Source organism: Squalius cephalus (assembly GCF_949319135.1).
Source record: "Squalius cephalus genome assembly, chromosome: 7".
NCBI classification, from domain to species: domain Eukaryota; kingdom Metazoa; phylum Chordata; class Actinopteri; order Cypriniformes; family Leuciscidae; genus Squalius; species Squalius cephalus.
In genome coordinates this window covers 6,575,801-6,591,527 of record NC_137128.1, presented here as the reverse complement: position 1 = coordinate 6,591,527, position 15,727 = coordinate 6,575,801, and the positions used below count along the sequence as shown (strand labels likewise).

Genomic DNA, 15,727 nt, shown 5'->3' with positions numbered 1-15,727 from the left:
ATTACTGATGTGCGCTGTCGGCACACTGATCGCTTTAACATCGTATTTCTGCATGAACACAGCTCGTATATTCCAGTAGTTGTCGAAATGAATGTACAGTGTGTGTTTTACAACGGATGCTCGCCGAGGAAGCGTGTGTTAGAGAAGTGTGTGAGGATCAGAGTGGTGTTTATGAACACATGACCATCCGACGCTCCAAAGCTTGTTCTGGCAGAGGATCTGTTCCTTCACGTCGCTGCGCTTCCACACATTCACAATGTTTGTATTGTTCATTTGTGTTTGGTGTTTAATAATTCTGAATGTATCCGTAATAGGAGCTATAGTATATTCAGTTCTTGCGTCTTGTTTGGTATGGCGTGTTGACTTGAGCTTATTATAAAAGAGAGGAGTAAGTACTTTTATGTTGTAATGAATGTCTGCAATGACATTTTTGCAAAGCATGTTTGCAAAGAAGAATACTGAAGGTTTAAATCTATCTTATCTTATTTTAAAAGTAATATTCTGCAGTATTGATTCGGAGAGGAGCGGGCCTTGGAGTAAAATAGGTTGAGTTACAGCACCAAATAAACATGGGTAAAGGAGGAGGAATGTTGAAAGATACACTATGGCAAAGGAGAAAAACACATGCATCAGACTCCATTTGAAGACCCTTAAACGATTATACGTCAATGCCTGTCTCCGCTGAGGATTTTAACCATTTCATCTTCTCTCTCAGGTGGGAATGTAATGCAACTCAGTGAAATTCAACCGTATCTTTGCATCACAGAAATAAGATGATACAGCTCTGAGATTACGCAGGAAATGTGTACACGTTTCTCCGACCGTCTGAGAGCGACTCCATGGAAGATTGCCACTTTACTCCTCTGTTTTGTTGTAGATACGGCCCAAGTTTGGTGCAGATCTCTGCTCTAAAGACACACAACTAGAAACGAATGCTTCATTCCCAGCAGAAACAGTATGCTGTCTTAGACATGCCTAGACGTTTTCACTGGACCCTTTATTTCCAATCTGCAGTGCTGTCCAGAAGGGGTATCATGTGCACTGTGATTGTGAGTGAACGGTCAACACATTAAACTAATTAATTGACTGTGAACCGGTTTAATTAAGCTGTCTGCTACTTCAAAGATGGCCGATATGGTCTCATTCTGCCACAAGCAGGACTCACTATGTTGTAGCAGTCGTGAGTCCACCTCTTCCTTGGGTATTTCTGCACACTGGGCTGTTCAGGGAAGATCTGGATCACAATAAATTGATTTTGTTAGCGGCAGAAACGAATCCAGAATTGTTCCAGATTGGTGGTTTGGACGCCAGCCCAGTGTGTGTTTCTGTAACCACTGACTTACCAAACTAAGTAGCTGATACCAATTCCAGTCACATATAACGGTGTTCAATCCCAATTTTTATACCAAAAGTAAAATAATTATTATAAATGACATGATGTACAGAAGCAGGCATTAGGACAGAAGGCTTGCTGTATCTGAACGGTTTAAACTCCGGACCAGGAAATAAAGGTGATGGGGGTTTTCTTCGAATTAGAGGTAGAAATTGAAAATGTTCTCTTGAAACAACACCAACATCTACACTGTAAAAAAAAACTATCGCGATTTTAACGGTAAAAGACTGTAAAAATGCTATGGTGAAGAACAGTTAATTGGTTAACAAGTTTACGTACTATATACGGTGGATAACTGTAATAGATCGAACCGCACATTTATGTACAACGATAAATTTACAGTTTTTGGAATTGAAAAAAGAACAAGTGTAAAACCGTTATTGAAAAAAAAAAAAAACGTAAATTGACATGTGACCAGAATTTCCTGTGACACACTTCACATTTGATGTATTTTCGTTGAAATAACTGTTTCGTCTTAGTTTTTCCAATCAGGTATGTACATTTTATGTCATGTGTGTTACCATGATGGTGTTTAGTGTTTGTGTGAATGTTCCAGATATATGAACCTTCTCAGCTTGTGGAAAAGCTGCTTGTGATGAGCTTTCGTCATGTGACTCTCATCACCACTGTGATTGGTGGTTGCCAGTGTACCATAAAAAGGTACAAAACAGACATTTGTTCTTCAATAGATTGGTAAATTAACGTTATATAAGTTAATGAAATACAGTATTTTACTGTAAGTTAAAGTTAAATCTGTAAAACCTAAAATGTTGCTACCGTATTTTTTAGTCTAATTTTCTGGCAACCACAGCTCCCGTTTTCTTACCGTAAATTTAACCGATTTTTTTTTTTTTTTTTTTACAGTGGGGTTTATGTAGTACTATGTTATATATATATTTTGTATGTTATGTAAGGATTATGTATGTTACAAAAACAGCAGAAGGGCTGAATGAAAACGCACATTCGTTCTCTGATGCTTAAGGATAAGCAGAAATACAGCGGTTACCACAGTTAACCCAGTACACAACGCTTGTAAACACTACTTTAACAGGCATCATATGGAGGAAAGGTAGAAAGATAAACGCCGCTGAAACTATGCTAGATCAATTCTTGAACCTCGTCACAACTGCATTCACCTTGTGTCCACTTAAACGTTCCTTGGTGAAATGGAAAACAAAGAGCGAATGAGTGCGAAAAAATAAATAGAGGTAAACTGCTTGTCAATGGCTGAGTCTGCTTCGCTGCTTCACTTTGACATCTCCTGGCTCGTGCCTCTACAATTTTCTTTTTATTATGCCAGGCAATTTCACCGGAGGAATCGCAGAGCATTGTCCATCAGAGCTTTCAGGAAAAGTAGCCTCAATTAGCTGTCACTTCAGTCAGTGTCACTGAAATCATCCTCTCAGAACGCAAGGACACGTAGCCTATCGAAGACCAGACCACTCAGCGATTAACAATAACACCCAGAGTGAGAGCAATCCTGAATGGTCTGCTGGGGAATTGGGATTTCAAGAGGAAAAGTGGTAAGACAGCTAAACAAATCTGTCACATCACTGACATTGGCTTGTGCTTATTACTGCTCCGGAGCCTTTACAGACTAAAACAGAGAAAAAACTGGCAAAACAGTGTCAATTTATTTCTCTCTATTTTATTCAGGCAACAAGCAAGATTTGCCAAAGTTTCTGTTTTCTGGTGGCGGTCATTTGGAGGAGGGTTTGTTTCACGCTGGCTGCGTCACCACAACATAAAACATAGGACCAGCATGTGTTTGTGCAGTCTGGGAGCAACAAAATATACGTGTCAATTCTCGGTGCTTCCAAGATTTCTATCTCAAGAGCCTGGCTTCACAAACAGGGCTTATACTAGCTAAGCCAGGATTAGGCCTTAGTTCAATTAGGACATTTAAGTAGCTTTTAAAAACATGCCTTAGAAAAAAAAAACATTACTGGTGTGCATCTTGAGACAAAACAATGGCACTGACATATGCTTTCAGTTAAAACAGCTCAAATATGCATTTTAGTGAAATAATCTGAGACTAGACTTAAAGAGTTAGTTCACCCAAAAATGAAAATTATCCCATAATTTACTCATCCTCAAGCCATCCTAGGTGTATATTAGGGTGGTCCTTATCAAGTCCAATTTTTTTATTTTTGCAAAATGTTAGTGTCTTAACCTTTTAAACTGTTCCTTTTAACTTCAAAATTAGAAATATGCAAAAATGTTGACAAAAAAATTATATTTAGAGGTAGCTCAATCATGTGGAAGATTGCCTATGTTAAGCTGTGCGGCGTTATTGTGATATGCAAGTAATATTAAAAGTTGCTGCAAATGAACTTGGCCTACATTTTATTGAAATCAGAGCAACACTGACATGACAACAATCTAAAAAAAAAAGACAAAGTTTTCAACAATCCCTCATTTCTGATGCTCAGCAGCCAGTGTCTGGATAGATCCGTCGGTGATCTTCCACCACATGAAGGAGAAACTGCAGTTGTTCTTCAGAGTGTGTGAGATAGCCACTGTATTCTTGAATCTGAGCCACTCCTCTCTCGGCGTGATCATTGACTACTTTCATTGCATGTATGGTTGCCTGTGCCTCCTGATAATCTGCTTGATTCGGCCAAAGTTCCGGGTCAATTTCAAGGAACGTAATGTCATTTTTTAAACCAAAAAATGTGCTCTAAACCCAAACAATAACCAAGGTGATCATCAATAGAAATATGTATTGATTCCACCAGGAAAGGTAAATCTGCTAAACCGGGTCATGGATGGATTAATTTGGATTTAGTTTCTACAATAAGTAAACTGAGATATGTATCTAAAATACATATTTAGGAATATATGGTGCATTAGATGCTTTTATGGAGATTTTTTTGTAATTTTACTAGCCAGGTACAATAACAATTCAAATGATCTGTTTTTACGAAAATCATTAAAATCTCAGAAAGTTTAAAGCTATTGAGCTACCAGTAATTATTATGTTACTGCCATAAAAATTGGCATGCTGTATTTTCTTATATAAAGGAACAATTTGAAGGGTTAAGAGCATGACAGTTGGATACTTTAAAAATAAGGACCACCCTATATGACTATCTTCTTTCAGCCGAACACAATCAGAGTTATATTAAATAATATCCTGGCTCTTCCCAGCTTTATAATGGCAGTAAATGGTACCTTAGATTTTGAAGCTCATAAAAGTGCATCCAGCCATCATAAAAGTGCATCCATCCATCATAAAAGCAATCCATACGGCTCCAGAGTTAACAAAGGCCTTCTGAAGAGAAGATATGCGTTTGTGCAAGAAAAATATCCATATTTATAAACAATTACTTTCAGCTATTAATATCAACTATTATTATAACCCCGATTGTGTTTGGCTGAAAGAAGAAAGTCATGTACCCCTAGGATAGTAAATTATGGGATAATTTTCATTTTTGGGTGAACTAACCCTTTAAGCCTTGTCTGTGAAACCAGGGGAAGGTCTAACAAACGTCTCTCTTAGACTGCCATTTTATAGTCTATGCAGTTCCTAAAAATCCCCAGGGGGAAATCCATCAGTGGCGTTTCAGCTCGACTATTGATTAAATGACTGAATATCTGTTTCCATTGTTAACTGAGAGTCAACTTCCCTGACATCTCTAGCAGTAATGTGAGACTGAGACAGATGAGGGCTCTATCAGGTTATCTGAGGGGAAAAGACACTTCAAACCGGAGTATGGGGGTCTGGTACAGGTTTGTTCCTGGAACAAACAATCATGGGAATAGGAATAGTTAAGAAACTATTCAATCATAAAATCGTACGTCCAGTCTCTTTCAATGTGTTATAAAACTGAATACTAATTTTCAGTTCAAGTCCCCCAGTGTTGAAAATCCAGCTTTTGTATGTTGTGTATATGTCTATGTGGTGTTTTTAATATGCTTTAAGACAAACCATGTGTCAATTCATAAGTCGACAGCATTGCTGAGTATTTCCTCCTTAAAACTGCAGTGAACCAAAGACAGTCTCAAAAACACGCTTTGAAATCGCTGGTGTTTCTGACGTCACAAACTACCTTGTAACCAATCAGATCAACGTGTGATCGTCAACCAGTGGATCTCTGAGCTGAGTGAGTGAGTGGAGGCGGGGCTCATTTGCATATTCATAGAACCTCGTATCCTAAATGAGGCAAGGGTGTCGAGTCCCTAGAAACCAGCCTTGAGTTTTAAGGGATACAATTGACTACAGGGGGAGTTAAAAAAAAAAAAAAACCCGTAACCCACAAGGTGCTTTGTTCAAATCCCTAATCCTAAGTATGAGCAATAGCAATACTGATGTTTAAAGACAGCAGATCACGGCCAGTGGCAAGCAACCGGCGAGAGACATTCAGTGCATCAACATCTGCATCCCACCAGCCTTCAACAGTAGAGAATGACCAATGGACACTAGCACATCTGCCTGGACTTCACTGTTTAATCCTAAATGGACCTCAATGGCATTTACCCATTTAAATCTCACAGTTCAGTAAATGCAGTAAAGTATTAATTGCTGCCATTATATTTGGAGTGTTTAGCCAGGAGAGAACTGGTGTCGGCTGGTTTCTAGAAACTAGTTTTTTCTCCATTATCCAACATCAAATGGAGTTAGACTATTATTCCTTGCCTCAGTCGCCTTTGGCTTGCACACTACAGGACTAAAGACCCCGATATATTCAAGGCCAAGTTCTTTTTTGCTACAGTATTAAACATGATAAACAATGCCGCTTTCAATTACGATTACAACTACATTTCCTACTTTAAAGCAGCTCTACAGTGTGTTCATGGTTTTATCCGCAGACGTCTGACCTCGACGGACTGAACAGAAGAAATGAACCAGAGAGGATTTCCATGCCAAAAAAGGCGGAGCTTCTGAGCAACGCCCACCTATTACATCATCTCCACGGACCAATGGTAGTGCGAAGGTGTTTACCAGCCAGAAAGTGGAAGCTTTCCAGAAACGAACTTCCATTTGGCCTGATTTTGTTCTAAACGACATCAAACCAGTTTGAAGCCTTAAAGATATTTTGTATCATGTACTACAATGGGGGAAAAAGTAGTTTGAAACAATTTTCACTCAGAAACTGCTAGTAAATTTCACAAACATTTACAAAGCAAATTTTACTCTAATAATCAAAGAAATGCATGCTATACAAATCTCAACTGCTTGATTGTTTATATCGTCACCATATGTAGAATATGAAAAACTGATAAATGTGGACAATTAAGGCATTATACACACATATATATATATGTATGTGTGTGTATAACATCATGATTTTCTGTGAAAATGCCTAAAACCAAAGTGTATTGTAAGAAGTGCAAGACAAACCAAACAAACTACAGCAACTGAAGCATGCAGTACTTCCTAAAGCCATTTTCAGTGGAAATGTAAAGAGAAACACCTGTTTTGCAGGATCTTTAAAGGTTTAAAGTCTTAGACCCCACATGGGCTTTCCATTTCCACTAATCACCACAGACACCATGTCTAACAGGTGTCAAACGCTCCATTACCAAACAACAGCATTTCCAGGTTTGACTGGTGTGTTCCTGTGAATAGCCACAGGCACATAAAAACCAGACGGATTGGTGCCCGAGTCAGAGGCTCTGTTTAGAAACTCTGATGTATGTGTGCCAAAGACCAAAGCGAGCTGAAATGTGGCTTATTAACTTCAGAACTGACACTGCCTCTAGGAATACACTCCGTATGAGAAGCAGGAGGATGAAAAACCGAGGCAAACAGTGAGGAGGCGGAGAAAAAAAATAGAACAATACTCTCTTTTTTCCTGCTTGCTTTTCTCAGTTCAGTTTGCTGCGAATGCCTTGATTCAACACGAAATGTGTGTTGTTGAAACTCAAAACACACAGAGGCACTCTTGTGAGATATTCTCAGAGGACACTGGCCATGCAAAGCCACATTTTAGTCTCTTATTGGCTCAGAAGCTGGAGTGATATGCACCAGAATGGGCTAGTTAATTATATTTTATGACTATAAATAATACAACTGCCAATTCAATGGTACGGATGGTTCTTTGTGCCTATAAGAAGAACTACTCGTTTTGAATCTTTTACACTCGGACAAATTGCATTTCTAATGAACATTAACAAAGACCTATTGTGCCCCTTTTCAAACTCTTGATTTTTTGGGGTTTTGGGCTCTACTACAATAGCTTTTCATGCTCCCATATTCTCCATTGTTGCGGCTCCTCTCTTCCCAGTCTGTCAGTAACGCTCTGTTTAGTTCCGGTCTCTATGAAGCCCCACCTTCTGAAAAGCGCACTGTGCTCTGATTGGTCGGCTGGAGCAGTGTGCTGTGATTGGTCGAGCGCTTCGAGTGTTTGGGAAATGTCCCGTCCCTTACCATAACCGGCAGTTTAACACACTACTAACTAACTCAACCAGGCCCCGCCCCTTTATTCTGCGCATTAATTATTATAATGAGGAATATTGTGACATGTTCGTTCCCGGAAGAAAGTCAAGACTACAATGGAGGCGTTTCAGGAGTTCAGAAACACTGACACTGATATAGAGAAGAACTCCTGCTGGAGAGACTTTGGACCTTTGCAGAGCTTTTTCATGATTAAACGGCAACATTACACGCTAAAGAAAAATGAACAAGGAAAAAACAGGATAGGTCCTCTTTAAATGTTCTCCTTCATGCCCTGCATTACCTCTGAAAATTCCTCGCAATAATTGCTTCCTCTGATCCGTCTTTTTACCTTGTTGAACAAAGACTCAATAATCACTGTGCATCCCTGACAATGGCTTTAAAGTGTTAAAATGAGAAGTTGTGTCAGGAGTTAGGTATGCATTTTATTACTGGTTCTTAGTAGCTTCGCTTTGAAGAAAAAGCCATCAGTCAGAAAATTAATTTGGTTCCCTTTGACTTGCTCTCTTTTCTTTATAATGCTTTGAGGTATGAGTATTTTTTGGTTTATGCTAACAGTTAATGAAGCGATGCTTGAATTTAGCATCAAATTACAATGTAACACGGCTCCAGACTAACATTTGAGAGTTTAAAAAATATATATATATATATTAATGAATAATATTATATGCTTTGTCTCTTGGAAATGCACATTTGACAGTAGCTTGAGATGGCATGCAATGTAAATTTATTTTAATTTACAAAAACAGTAACATCTGTAAAAAAATGAATAATATCCTTTTAATAGGGTAAAATTCAAATATTCTGACTGACTGAGTTAGGACTCTACTCTTCATAAATTAACCATTGGTCTTCCATACTATCATACATTTGTAGATCATGGTAACCACAGGTAAAGCTGGGTTATGCAGGCTGGATCGGGACAACAACAAAACTTTTAATAAAAAAAATCATGGGAGGCAGAGGGGAAAAAATTGGGTATTTTTGCAGGAATGGATGCCAACTGGAATCTAACAGGAGCTGGGGTGAAAAATCCTCAAAACCGTTTCCAACCCATTGGTGCCAACCAAATGCATCTTCAGCAGACATATTAAACAAAACTCCAAACCAAAACATGATGAGTATTTGGATTATTTCACCTGTACTTATTTTAAATCACTGTTGTATTATTATTCTATCATCAAAAAGTGAAGCTGGCTTAAAAAATGTGTTTTGACATTGTAGTAAAACACACATTCATAAAGTCATAGGCTGGAGGTAGATTCAAGCCAAAACATCATATTCCCCCTCCAAACGAATCACAAATACACAGGAGTCACAGATCTAGTACACTGGTATAATGATAGAAAGACACACTAAAAGTTACAGCCTAATGTCAAATTAGTTAAACTAAGGTCCAACTGTTCTTCATTTAACCCAACAAATTTTGTGTGAACAGATGCAGATGCATTTTTAAGACACCTTAACACTATAGAAAAACTATAGAAACACTGATATAGATCATTTTAAGAGATCATTTTACTAATTTGTGTGAAATGAAAAGATTTTTTCTTTCTTTTTATCTATCTATGGAAAAGAAACAGAAATCTATTCGCTCTAGAGTCTATATATGAGCAAGTTTGGTAAACACTCAAATAAGCTTTTCAATGCACACCAATTCCCCTTATAAATCAGATGCGTTTTATTTCGGTCTGCATCCTAATGGAATTACAAGAATTGTAAAGGAGGATTACAACAGCGTGCGTTTAGCACAGTTCCTCGGCTTGCAGTAGCGTTTCAGGGTGTTGTTACAGCGGTTTAAGAGCACAACAGTGTCCCTGCTCCTCTTTTAAAGGCTGGAAATTGAGCTAACATGTAATTACCCAACTCACGGTTGAGGCGTAATACATAGCTCATAAAGTCTGGTAATGAGATTTAATCGCTGCCATAGATGCATCTCGCGTCATCAGTTCTGGATGGTGGAAACTCTACAGATGCTTTTCCGGCAGGTATTGCCGTGGGGTTTTATCACATTCACAGTGAATATTAATGCAAGCGACTCATTTTATTCCGTTCTCGCTAGAGACACTACATGTACCATTACATTTTCTAAGACAAATATTTTGTTGCAATCGATACTGAGAGCTGAAATAAAAACTAATTGCTCAATGTTAAGCTTTCATGTGGTGAAAAACTACATGTCTAACATTAAATTAAAGGTTTGAAGGCAATAAAAAGTGTTTTGTGTATGTTCAGCACAAGCTCACTGGTGTAAAGCTGCTACTGTGAATAGGATTTCTAATAATTTTTCATCAATAGAGCAGATGTTGTAGTTTAAGCTCGGGTTTTATAACCACAGTGGTGGCAGAAATAACATTTCCATTAAAGGGATACTTCACCGATTAGCATTAAAGGGGTCATAAAATGAGAATTCAAATGTTCCTTTGACAGTTAAGAGTTCGTTATACTATAAAAGTACCCAAATTATCCTAATGCTAGGATACGCCACAAACATGTAAGTAGTCATGCTTATTCTAATGCCTGATCTGTGATCAGTGATTTCTGGTGTAATTATTCAAGTTCAGACAGATTAGGCTATCTCTCAAAATATCGTTCAATAATGTTTATGCATCAGTAAATCAAGCCAGTGACTAAACAATCATCTTCATGTCGTTTCTCTTAGTAGGATGAAAATAATCTTATTTAAACTGTGATTAAATTATATAAAGAAAGAGATCAAAGAACGCTTCCTTTCCAATTGCCCAAGCTGTCAATCAAACAGCGTTTATCTGGACACATGCCGAAACTCGTTGAAATCAATCATCACAAAATCATGATGCTGTTACAATGTACAGGACAACTGTATTTACATCGTGTTTGCATTGTTATTTGGTGAAAGCCAGAGGTGTAATTTCATACGCGATCAACAGACTGTCTGTCCTCTGCTCAGTGCTCATCACTGCAACCTTTCATGTGATGGGAATAGATCATTATGATCAATACTTTTCACGATTCCTTAATCTCGATAGCTGTAATAGTAAAAACGTAGTAAAAGTTTTCGAGAGAGCTCCACATGTAATACTAGCTATTTCATATGCAAACATGTCAGCCAATCACAGCAGAGGGCGTTTACACTGATGTCTCACAGCCAATCACAGCAGTGGGCGTTTACACTGAAGTCTCACAGCCAATCACAGCAGTGGGCGTTTACACTGAAGTCTCACAGCCAATCACAGCAGTGGGCATTTACACTGAAGTCTCACAGCCAATCACAGCAGTGGGCGTTTACACTGAAGTCTCACAGCCAATCACAGCAGTGGGCGTTCACACTGAAGTCTCTGAAGAAGACACATCCCTTAAAAAAGAGCGTTCAAATCAGAGGCTAAAATCAGGCTTGGAAAAATGCCTTTTATTTCTAAATTATGAAAATTGTTGATGTTAAAATCATACTAACATTATAAGGGCACCCCAGGAAACATTATAAAATAAGAAAATTATCCAGTCCATGACCCCTTTAAGCTTTGTATCAGTAGAAACCCGGTAGTATTTTGGAATGATCGTGCTTCCCTCCCTCATGTCCCCCCGAGACGAGAGATTTCTGTATTGTGTTTCTGGAAAAAACCTCTGATGACGCAAAAATCGTCATTTTCGAGGCTTTTTTGTCCAGAGGCGAGAGACTACAGCCAGTAGGAGGAGCTCGTTCCGCATGTCTTCAACCCGCCCATAGGGGGATCTCACCATAAAACGCTGTCTTTTCAGTTTCAACTCAACTAGTAGCCTAGCTGTATCATTTCTTCCGATACTGCCCTCTGTAAGCTTGGGAGTGGCCTCGTAGAGCAGCGAAGCAAGAGCATTCTGGGAGTTGTTGTCTTTCATCCACATGAGCCAAAAATATATTTTCTGGCTTTTCTCAGTCTAGAAGACACCAACTTCTAAAATAATTTCACATTTCTACTACATAAATGACCCAATTTAAATACACATTCATCTTTCCAGCGGTGAAATATCCCTTTAAGAAAGCATTTTTGACCCTTTAAAATGATTTCCAAGGACATTTTTTACTTATAATGGCTGTTTTTAACTTAATTGAATGTATAGGCCATCTTTCCGAATTCAATTAGAATAACAAGACACTTTAGGGTTGTTACCAATCAAATTAAATCAGTTTCACTAAAAGCCGTCTTTGCACTGCAGAGGTGATCAGAAGCTGCATTTGAAGTGGAATTTAGGTGAACACAGACCGTTTAATGCAGCTCGGAGAAGGCACGAATGAACCTCAGGGAACATTATAAAATAATAAAACTGCAAATCATGTCAATGTTAGTGAGTCATTGAATCATTCACCTGATTTGTTCAAAACTGGCTGAATACGTGGTTTTTATAATGCATGCATTAAATCATGACAGGTCCAAAGTACACAAGAATCACTTGATTTAAAATCTAACTAACGTAATGTGTGGCGCATCACAGCTAGTGTAAGACCAGCATTTGTGGTTAAAGTATATAAATGTTTATGTTTTTTATAAAAGGTCTAGGTTTGTCTAGATAAGACTCTTATTCCTCGGCTGGATCGTGTCGAGACTTTGAAGCTGCACTGAAACTCACACTTGGACCTTTGACCCGTTGGACCCCATTGAAGTCACTATATGGAGAAAAATCCTGGAATGTTTTCCTAAAAAACCTTAAATTCTTTTCGACTGAAGAAAGAAAGACATGAATATATTGGATGACGTGGGTGTGAGTAAATTATCAGGAAATTTTAATTCTGAAGTGAACTAATCCTTCAACAACCATATACAGTACATTGAGAGTAAAAAACAAATCATGCTAGGCAAAATTGTAAGATTTCACACGTCAGTGTTCTAGTTAGAGGCTAAGTATAAGTTTGACAAGTAATTTTTCTCTCGCCTTCACCCGTCTTGAACACTCTGAGCTCTTGGGAGTTTTGCTCTCCGGCTTTAAAGCACACTATTGCAATTCATCTTAATGGATGTGCAGCATATGTGATGCACCGTAAACTAGTGTGAAGGCAACCGAATCACCGTCACTTAGCTGAGAGCGCTCTGTGTTTCTCTCACACACACAGAGAGCAAGAGTCTTTACATAGGCTATCACTTAGAACTGATGTGCTACATATAGGCTACATTATAATCTTGCATTTTCCTGTCAAAAATAAATCTCTAAATAGGACAGACTTCTTGACTCTGTAATCATATTACAGTATTTTTCACAAATAAAGAATTTTTTTTTTAAAAACATGAATAAAATGTGGTAATCTGGTTAAGTTTGTGCGCACTGGGAATCATATTTTTTCAAATAAATATTTACAAGGTAACGATAATTTTTCCTACAGCACAATGAAAATGACATGAATATATAGCCTAAGATTTGGTTAAATATGCATATTTGCTGAAATATTATTAGTGTTTGCCTTTCTGTTACTAACAATATAAAAGCAAATGCTATAATACTTTTTCGTAGACAGTTTATGTTCTTTGTTTAACAGTTCTATCTATTAACATATCAGACAAAACAGTTAAACAGAGACCATAACTAATGAAGATGGAGAGTAGAAGCCGGCAAAATAAAAGTCCCACTTCCAACACATCTGGTCAATGATAAAAGCATATTTTCATGCACAAGCTATATATTTTCCTTTACCACACACCAAATGATATTGAGACTGTCTAAATTAATTGAAAATCCTATTCTCTAGGAAAATAATCAATATTCTATGGGAACAAGTTGAGACAATTTTCAATTTAGTAGGATCAATCACTAGCCATCTCAGATATGACGCACTTTTGCAAAACAGGGCAATTGTGAATTTCCCCCTTCAATTCACAGGAGTTTATGGGTGAGGTAATAGGCCTGCAAAGTCTCATCAGCCACTCTTGAGTCAAGTCATTGAACGCTGCTTGCCTCACTATGATAATTGGCCTTTACAAGCAGCCACTGTGACTATCACACATGACAATGATTAAATAATCCACTGCACTTGAGCAATTTTGGTCTAGAAGACTCTCTCCAGGGGTCTCTCCTCCATCACACACTCGTCTCACTACAGTACTCAAAATTAAAAGTAAATCATCCGTAGCAAGCCGATGCTCTGCAGACACAAATTCAACCGCTACACAAAACCAAACAGAGACAATAATGTGTCTTACCTTCTCCTGGATCGGGGGGCCCAAACTCCAGATCGTATCGCAGGATGTAAAAATTATTCCACACGTATAGCTGGTTATCCCTGGGGTTGTAATCCACAGCTGCGATGTACTGATACTGGTTAGGAAAGAGGATATTGATATACTCCCCTTGCCCCAGTTTGGTATTGTACACGTAGTCCATTTGGCTCTTACTGGCCTCGCTTTCATTCTCCTCATAGGTGGATCGCACAACGTGCAGAACGCCACACACCATGAAGGCGTTGGAGGCCGATCGTTTGTCGTAGGCGGTCTCCCATGTGGCCTCAAAGCGTAGAGTATAGGGATTGAGTTGGCTGAGAACGATACGTCCGTTATTCTGCTCGGTGGCATAGATAACCCACAGTCCCCGTTCATCAACCGCCAAGTCGATGTCCGTTTTCCCGCCCCAGCGATACGGTGAGGTGTCGTGGTAGTTGGCGTTGGCGACTATGGCCTCCCCGCTCTTTATCCGCGTGCGCAAGTCAAACTTGACGATGTTTCGAGTACGCTCCTTGTTGAAGAAGATGGCCCCATCATAGGCCACAAAGCCGGTCCCGTCCACGCGGTGCGGGAGCTTGTAGGTAGTCGTCTGTCGGCCACTCCTCAAGTCGTCGAGCGAGGCGTACTCTATGAGAGTGTCGGTGCGGTACGGCGTCCAGGGCATGAAGTAGATCTTGTCCCCCGCCTGCAGAGGGTCTTTACACCAAGCTCCAGACTGCTGTTCAGCCTCAAACACAAAGGTCGGATCTCCTACTGCTTTCAGAGTCCCAGGGCAAATAAAAACTGGGGGAAAAGGTCAAGAGGCAAGAGTTAGAGTTAGAAAATGAAAACCAGCAATGATCTTCTATGCATTCTTTGGGTCCAATGTATGTGTAAGGGTTTCTAAGGCTAATGTACCACAATATCATTTTTTAGCAGTGTCATATCTGGTGTTGTGTGCATAATCGAAAGAAAACGAAAGGTTAAGTGAGAGCAATTGTTTGAGGTGGCCTTGCTTCTTGAGATTGTTCGCAAACAAGTTTAACTGAGAGGAGCAGACAAAAGGGGAAAAAAGTCCTGTAAATGAAAAAGATGAGAGAAACAGTGCTAATGGACAGACACAATTCATTCTGGAATATAGCCATGGTTCTTTTACGTCAACAGTATGGGGGCGGGATTGTCGTATTTGTCGCAAAAGACATACCTTCGAAAGTAAGCACACATACATGGAGGATTATGTCTGAGGAAAGAACCGACGACACATGAGAGGCGAGAGGAAAGGACACAAAGGTCAAGGGGACAGGATGACAATGCTGTTCAGGACAGATAGAGTGACAGCCAAACGGGAAGTGTCTCGTCACTGAGGAACGAATAGGTCAAACGCACCCGTCTCTGGGGGTTGAACCAGTTAGAAATGTAAAGTCTGTGGTGAACAGCATATCACATGCAGATGGCTACAGATAATTGGCCTCTCTCTCCCAGCAATATCATGTGGCCAGAGGTGCCATTGTAGGAAAAACGCCAAATAACATTAAGCCAGAGTTCATTGTACATGAAATGTCAGAAAGCTTATCTCGTGTGTTGTGCTTCTAGTGGCACTGACTAGACTGGCAAAAATGTGTTTCCAAACAGGTTTTCAAAACTGGTATTCCCTGTCCTAAAAACAAAACAGTCCCACCACAATCTCACCACTGGTCGAGTCAATGTTGGGTTGGTCGGGACACTCAAACACAGAGAGAGATGTGTTGATGGCCCAGAAGTGTTTACACTTTGCAGGGAATCAACAGTAGC

The 15,727-nt window shown here is 39.2% G+C and overlaps 2 protein-coding genes across 9 annotated transcripts in view; both read right to left on the bottom strand.

The window, feature by feature from the left end:
- Positions 1 to 15,727, bottom strand: part of LOC307161663 (NLR family CARD domain-containing protein 3-like) — a 339,467-nt gene that overhangs the window by 146,173 nt on the left and 177,567 nt on the right. The window lies entirely within an intron of this gene.
- Positions 1 to 15,727, bottom strand: part of adgrl2b.1 (adhesion G protein-coupled receptor L2b, tandem duplicate 1) — a 124,020-nt gene that overhangs the window by 63,120 nt on the left and 45,173 nt on the right. For all 8 annotated transcript variants that reach the window (XM_079876252.1, XM_079876253.1, XM_079876254.1 and 5 more), the window contains one exon: positions 13,940 to 14,740. In XM_079876252.1, the coding sequence (XP_079732378.1) occupies positions 13,940 to 14,740 (801 nt within the window). The remainder of the gene's footprint in view (positions 1 to 13,939; positions 14,741 to 15,727) is intronic.